The sequence below is a fragment of the Prosopis cineraria genome, unplaced genomic scaffold (genome assembly GCF_029017545.1).
Source record: "Prosopis cineraria cultivar Desert tree isolate PC_DT_omini unplaced genomic scaffold, ASM2901754v1 PC1440, whole genome shotgun sequence".
NCBI classification, from domain to species: Eukaryota; Viridiplantae; Streptophyta; class Magnoliopsida; order Fabales; family Fabaceae; genus Prosopis; species Prosopis cineraria.
Window position 1 is genome coordinate 17,259 of NW_026556765.1, and position 8,371 is coordinate 25,629.

Sequence of the window (8,371 nt, forward strand, 5' to 3'; positions counted from 1 at the left end):
TATTGTGTATCAAACCAAAACCAAAATCTAAATTATGTGTATTATCTTGGATGAACACCTGAATCAATGAGTTAGGATATTTGTGGGGAAAAAAAAAAAGAAATAATCTTTCAGACTAAATTGCCCTTGAGAACTCTAATTTCATGTTGTATGTATTTAGTGTCAAATTTGAATTTCTAACCTTGTTTTGAAAATACAATCTCATGGAGTAGCTTTTTTTTTTTTTTTATTTTAGTAAACTAGTATTTATCATGATGAGCTTGTTTACTAAGATTTAATTCTTTTTATAATAGTAATCAGTTTCAAAATGATTTTACTTCAGATTTTTTTTAAACCATCGTAAGCTATTTAAAAATTAATTTAGTTTTTAATTGCGATGGTAAACTCTTTTTTACTATAATAAAATTTTAAAATAATATTTTTTTCATCTCAATAGAAATTGTTCTGCGATAGTAAGTGGTTTAAAAGTTAAGTATTTGGATATCACTTTATTTGTTGTAATAAATCAATTTAAAATTCAAGGGTTTTACAACTTGTTGATTACATATAATAGAATAAAATAAAAAATTAATTCATATCAAATAATAATATAATGTTTTTTATATATGTAAACACAAAATCCAGAGATCCATTTCTGTTGATGTATAATTTGCATGAGCTACTTTGTTTAGTTCTAATTTGGTACTGATCTTTTGGTTTTATAGCAGGTAACTCTTTAATAATTATCTTCCTATATTTAAATCGTTTAATAATACATAATTATGTATTTATAGAGTGAAAATTCTATATAATTACTTAATTCATCTATTTTTTTAAAAATATATTATATATAATGGAAAATAACCTAAAACAAAGAAATGAATACTCAATTTGTTTAAAATTACTTTTAATATGTTTTGCAATGTTTTTTCAGAAAGAATAAATTTTTAATTATTTTGAAAAATTACTTAGTAATTTAAGACACACTGAATAGAAAAGAATGTTCGTAAAAATATAGAAATAAAAAAATCATAAATTTAAAAACCACTAAATAATAAGTTATTTTTTATAAATAAAAACATAAAAAATATTATAAAATCTAAAATCACTTATTTTTAAAATTAAAAAAAAAAGGCTGCGAGGCCCAAAAGTGAAGCCTGAAGAGGAATATATGGGAATAATCCCTCTAAGGAAAAAGAGAAAAAAAAGAAGAGAAGAGAAAAGGAAAGAAACAAAGAGGTTGTACTTAGGAGAAATGATAAAAAATACCTCTAAAATATACAAATGATAGTTAAGTATCACATAATGTAATGATTATTATTTAATTCTTAGGGAGTTATATGGCATTTTTTTTGACAAAATGATGTATTCACCCTCAGTAATTATTATACATTGAAAAATGACTATTTTGATTAGATTATTAACTAAAACATTATAGAAAATAATTATTTTATGCATATTTATTTATCAATCAAATACAATTAAATTAGTCATTTTTAAAAAGGAAATATTTTCTATTCCATATATAATTCACAAATTTGTAAAAAGAAATCATTTTAATCAATATCAATTAAAGCAGTCATTTCCTAACATATGATAATGACTAATTTTTAGTATTTACAGTTAATTGATAAACAAAAATTGCAAAAAGAAAGCAATCTCTTTCTATTATGTTTTTATCAATAGCTCAATTACAGTAGTTATTTCGCACTGCATAACAACTGAAGGCAAACATGTCATTCCATCAAAAATTGAAATAACAAATAAATATTTAAAAACTAAATAATAATTATCACTTTTCCATACTTACTAATCATTTACATATTTTCAAAGTATTTTTTATCATTCTCCACCTATTTGAATTTATCCACAATTATTGTAACAAGCTACTGTGATCGCCTTTTAGGCTTTAGCCTTGTAGCTGCAAAACATACAAGGTGCAGAAAATGCAGTCACTGAAATTATTTGAGAAGTATAGGATAAGTAGGAACCGGAAATAGCAGAAGTGAAAACGCAGTCACTGAAATTTTAGTTATTCACGTTGCCCCCGTGCCCCCCCCCCCCCCCAAAAAAAAAAAAAATTTAACTCCTCTGGACCTTTTTTGCTTTAATAGTTATCTGACATTTGAATATTTGATACATGTTATATTCAATATTATCCGGTCTAAAATAAACAGAGCCCCTCTTACCACCAAAAAAAAAAAGAGCCCCCTCCAGGTAATTTTGTTTCATCCACAAAATTTGAACCTAAAAAAATAGCAAGAAATATCAGGTAACTTACAGTCCACAAATTAGTGAATTGCATAATGAGTTAAAAAATAACCAATTCATACTATTTAGCTTTCATATGATACGGCCTATAAATGAACAAATTGAATTTATTTATCCTATCACATTTACATAAAATTAGTCAATTAATGACCAATGATATTACCAGAAGACACCCATTACTCATGCTGATTTCCCATCAAATCCCATAATTGGAGATTTTCCCAATAAGCTTTACCTTATTAACGCCCAAGCTAACTTTGGAATGAGGTAAAAGGTTTTCAAGACTATATCTATTTATTTTAAATGGAATATGTATATTAAAAGTTTAACTAGTACACTAATGAAGCAAGTGGCATGTCATTTTATTTTTTCTGCACTTTCTTCTCGTTCTTGAACAATCTTTTGCATATAAATATGAAAAAGAAAAAATAACTTTAGATCCGTATACTTTGTTCACGTTTTACTAGAGGTCCTGCACTTTAAAAAAAAAGTACAGGGACTCAAAATTATGTTTTCCTTATAAATATCAATGTCAGTCATTTTCCAACTATAGAAAGTATAAAAAATGGCGGGAAGTTACATAACTCAGACTCAGACCTTCCACAAGTATTATTTAAAATATAAGTGTTAATAAATTTGACTACATTAGAGTGAATTACTAAAAGGCACCTAGTATGGTATATTGGCATATTCGATGCTATTTTATCCATGTTCTTAGATTCAAGACAAGCAAAAGCTCAGATGCTATATATAGTTATTATTATATATTAGCAGTATATACGTACATACATCAAATTGGAGATCAAGCTATATAAGCGCATTAGATACAGATACCTTGTAATATCTGCGTGTGATCAGCCAGCTAACACAATCAACTTCTTCAATGTTAGAAGGTTCACCTCCGTTTGCAACTGAATGACACCAGAATCTGCAGAATCTGCGGTCTTGTTAAATCCCAACACTGGTAAGCAGGCCCAGGAAGTTTTCAGAAGAGAAGCAGAGTGATACCATGATATTGATCTCAAATAATGTAATTTTCAACTGTCAACCCATTGAATTACCAGCAGCTTTGAGAAAGAAATAAACATTCATATCAAATAGATCAATATAGGCTCAGCAAATTGCAAGACTTACTGAATAGTGATGAAGTAAAACAGCTTTTCATTGGATGACAATGTAAACATCTCAGTCAATACGTCACAAATTCAGAGTTCTTATAAAGCATGACTTTCTAGCGCACAAATGTTTACAATCCCAAGAGAATTTCTCCTCTGACAAAAATTAATGATCAAGTAACCTCCAGCAGCTATTTGATCCTTCTTCTATGTGTCAAGTATACACTAACAAATGATTTCTAAAAGAATTCACTCAAAAGCATACACTAATATAAATAATATATATGAGTAGACTATGGCTCTAAACTCTAAAGCTATGTGTAAGCATAGACTTTGTGGAGGATGTAAGTGCGAGAGTGACAGCAGGTCATCAAGTAATTTATACAGGGATTGTGTACCAAGTCCTTGAAAAAAAAAAAAATGAAGTGGTAGTCAACCAAATGTCAAAGATGACATTGTGTACCAAAAAGGAGGGGACTCGCGGAGAATTATATGAGCACATTTTAAACTTGCACAGGCTTAAAACCAAACAGGCTAGCCAAAGCAATGTTGGCGGGAGTGAACGGGAAAAAAAAGTGAAGGGAAAATGACTGGCACTGTAAAAAAGAAAAAGGTTCTGCAACAGGCCCAAGCAATGTTCGATGCGCTGTCAAATTTTCCTCCATCCGCGTCCAATTCTTGGATATTACTCCTTTTAGTCCTATTTATAAGGTTCTACACATTGGTCTTCAATACAAGATCCCTTCCAACATTTAATGAACCAACTACAACTTATTTATAAAAATACCCTTGTCTCTTTTACTCGACTTAAATTATGACTCTTCCACCCCCCCCCCAAAAAAACTCAATGAATTAGACTAAGGAAATGATAAATTTGGAAAGCAGTAATAATTTATGACATTTAACTTACTTTAACTAATTTTTCTTGGATCTCATGAAAGTAGTTACTATAGCCATACGAAAGGGGGGAAAATTGGGGGGGGGGGAGGGGTGGGGGGTTCCCGCCAGGCACCTTGTAAATTTCCAGCTACAAGACCCAATATATAATTCTCTATCAACTTTTTAAGAAAATCAACCATTACTGAAAACAAAGTAAAAAATACAGGTCATAGAAAATTGTTTCTCTCTAAACAAAGCAAAGAAAACGTAGTTTCTGCAAACTAACCAGAGTAATAATTCTCAAGCTAAGCTCAAGGGGAGTAGGAAGGGCTGACAAGGAGTTCCAATGGCATCTTTGAGCAGCAAATGGGAAATCCCCAGCTCTACTTACAGTGAACATTGCCCTCGCTACTCTTGTGTCATCTCATCTGAAGGCTTGGCAATATCAACTTCAAGCAGGCAAGAACTAAACCAATTGGTCCCTCTCCTATCACATTGGATCCACATATTACATTGCATGGTGCAAAGCAGCATCACGTTGCAGCTCTCTGCATAATGAAAAGGCAACTAAAAATAGATACCAACTGTTGTGGTGCAAGTTCATAGTGGTCCAGGCTGAAGATAAGATCCCCAAATTGAGAGATGAAGCTTGCTTTCCTGAAGAAGAATAACATATGGGTAAGTGAAGATTTAACTTCAAATACTGATCATTTTCTCCCTCAGGAGTAAGACATTGCCATCAAGGAAAACCTTGCCACTTCAGCACCAGGACGAAGACATGAATCCAAATTCTGTTATTGGCTGCGGTTATGTGGTGCAAAACAGTCATGACTGGTACACATAAAAACATATGCATGATGATTTATTTTAGCATTTTCCTTACAAATGAAATTTTCCTTCTCATGCATTATAAACATATTGTCAACCATATCACAGTGACATGTAAACCTGCAAAGTATAACTACAAAGGAAATATGATTTAATTCTTCAAAAAAAGAAAAAACACTTCTTCACACTAAATTCAGAAATTAGGATGCAAGAGATATGATTTTTTTTTTTACAACAATGAGTGTTACAGTTATTGAACAGAACTTTGTAATTAATGATCTTATTATTTCAAATGGACCATCAATTAAAGAGAAAAATTTAGCACACTAGAATAAATAAATAATCAAACATGAGAAGAAAATGTGTGTCATATACCATCAAGATATCATGCAACCTTGGCTTCTACTCCACCACCTCACGGAAGAACCCTGTGAGTTATATCATCTGGTGAAATACCCTTTACTCTCATTTCACGATACAACCTATGCGCCTGATCTGCATATCCATGTTTACGGCACCAATCAATGAGAACAGTGTAAGTGACAACACTAGGAGTAACTGCTTTTCTGTTCATTTCATCAAACAGAAATGAGGCCATATCTATCCGGTTTAACTTGCAAAATCCATCTATCAAACACGTGTAGGTAAATACATCTGGCAAAAGGCCTTTCGTCAACATTTCTTGGAATACTACCCAGGCCCTTCTCATATGTCCAGTACGACAACAACCAGTTATTAAAGATGTAAACGAAATGTGATCTGGATTCAAACCATTTTCTATCATTTTCTTGTAAAAACCAAATGCTTCACGCATTCTGCCCAGTCGGCAAAGGTGTTAATAAGGACTGTATAAGTGATGGTGTTGGGAGTGACTCCAACTTTCAGCATTTTTGTGTATAACCATAAGGCCTTCTTCAGATTTGATTGTTTGGCAAAAGCATCTATGAGAGTTGTATAATTAACAACTCCTGGAAGTACATTCCTTTTCATCATTCTTGGAAGGAGCTCCCATGCCCTTTTTAAATGTCTTCCCTTGCACAGCCTGTAGATGACAGCATTATATGAACGTGAGTTTAGGTCAATTCCTTGGTCTTGGAATCTTTCCAGTAGTGTCAAGGCTTCCATGAAACGGCCTTCTCTACAGAGTCCACCAATAATAAAATTGCAAGTGATGGTATTTGGCAAGACACCGCCTTGAAGCATGGAATATAAAGCTTCCAATGCCTTGTCTAAGAGTCCCAGTTTGTAGAATCCTCCAATTATACTCTGGAAACCAAAAGAAGTAGGAGCCAGATCATTAGCAATCATCTCCTCCATAAGCTTTTTGGCTGAATCCATATCACCTCCACAGCAAAATCCATTGATTAAAGTTTCATAAGCAACATGATCAAATTTGCATCCAAAAGCACCAATGTTCCGAAACATAGACATTGAAACATCCATCAACTTACTCTTGCATAGACCATAGATAAGGGATGTGTAACTAATTATGGATGGTTCTAAATTATAGAGTTCCATTTCCTCAATCAAGTCAAGACCTTTTTCTATATCCCCTTTTTTGCAAAATGCATGGATTAACATACTGTAGCTGCAGACATCGGGCAATACGCCTAAGCTCCGCATTTCTTGCAAGACTTGCAAAGCTTCGTGAACTGCACCTCTTTGACAATATTCATAAATTACAGAGTTAAAACAATAGCTATTGAGAGGCTGGTTTCTATACCTACATTCACGAATAAATTGCAGCGCAGCAGCAACAGAACCAAGTTTACAAAGTCCACGAATATAAATACTATATGTGAAAACGGTTGGATTTTCCCCACTCCTAAATATTTCTTCAAAAATCCCAGTTGCTTGGTCAATATCTACAGCCTGCCCACAATCTCCTCTACAGTAGAAGCTCATCATAATTGTATAGGTGTAGATATTTGGTGATGGACCTGAGATTTTTAGCTCTTCATATAATTTTCCAACCAACTCCACCCTGTTTGTTTCTACCAAGCATTTCAACAAGAAATTGCATGAAAATACACCAGGTTCAAACCCCAAATGCTTAATTCTCATGAACACATCAAATGAATCATCAAGCATGGAATAGGATGCAAGTACTTTTATAAGCATGTCACACACAACAATTGATCGTTCCACATGCTGAGGTGAATCTAACAAAGTCAGAAACAATTTGAATGTATCGAACTTGGCCTTCCTATAGAATCCAACAATATCTTTGAGCAAAGCAAACACTTCCATACGCATTCCTGCCGAAGCATAAATGTGAATAATAATTTTGAAGGAAGTGATTGAATGAAAAAATCCATACAGCCTTACAGCTTTCCAGAACATTTTATCTTTTGCAAGTTCAGCCTCCCAATTTGAGGTTTTAATCACCGAGACAACTATAGGAAATAAACTACGCTTTCTTTGAAGAATTGAAGGTCTCACGCTGTTTCTTCCAAAATTGACCATTACATTGGCATAATCTACTCTAGGACTTACATCAAACACAGGGTCTTCCAACATCACTGCCGAAGAAGCAGCATAATACAATCTAAGTAACCGTTGTTTTGTAAGAGAGCACTTTGCTCTGGAGCAAGCGGACTCAACTCCATATCTTGTCGACATGGATATACAACCATCAATACACAATACACGGTACCATGGAAAAATGGAAAACTCTCCGCAACCAAAAGCAATTGCCGCGAGCTCTCCGCCCCAGCAGCCTAGTTTTGCTCTCAAGTTCCTATCTTTCAGAAATAGCCCGGAATCAATGGGTTGACGTATGTAAACAGTAAGCCCCGAAAGGATGTAGCTTGCCTCCAAAACTCGCCTTGACGGACATGTGCTTCGAGTCGGTGGGGGCAATTACAGTCACCGATAGTGTGGTTAGAAAGGAGACAGAGAAAGAGATGGACTGATAGAGACATGGATTTTGCAGAACCAAAAGCTTGTTACTCTAATGAAACGAAAGTTCAACCGGCGGCTTCAACTCTTCTGTGAGGCTCCCGGAGCCGAGCATTCGCAATGCAAGAGTCTCCCGAATAGCCGTACTGTACGGGGATGCAAAACTATTTAGAAGCTAAATTAGTTTCTGTATGTGTGTTTAGCCGATACAATAAACGTGTTTGGCCGTTTTATTGTATCACAAAGTTGGAGAACAATTTTATTTTATATTAATATAAATATGAAAATGTTTTTTATATGATTACAAATTATGATTTATACATAGTATAATTTAAGTTAAGGTATACTTTTAATAACTTTTAATTCTTTAACTTGAAACAAGATTTTGTTTTATCTCT

General features: G+C 33.3%; 1 protein-coding gene across 1 annotated transcript; it reads right to left on the bottom strand.

Moving 5' to 3' along the window:
• Positions 1-1,644: 1,644 nt before the first annotated feature.
• LOC129300123 (pentatricopeptide repeat-containing protein At1g63400-like) lies at positions 1,645-8,113 on the bottom strand. The gene is given in 5 exon segments (XM_054938653.1): positions 1,645-2,226; positions 3,085-3,178; positions 4,531-4,901; positions 5,448-5,900; positions 5,903-8,113. Coding segments are annotated over 2 exon segments (2,205 nt in total). The 5' UTR covers positions 7,695-8,113; the 3' UTR covers positions 1,645-2,226; positions 3,085-3,178; positions 4,531-4,901; positions 5,448-5,487.
• Positions 8,114-8,371: the final 258 nt, after the last annotated feature.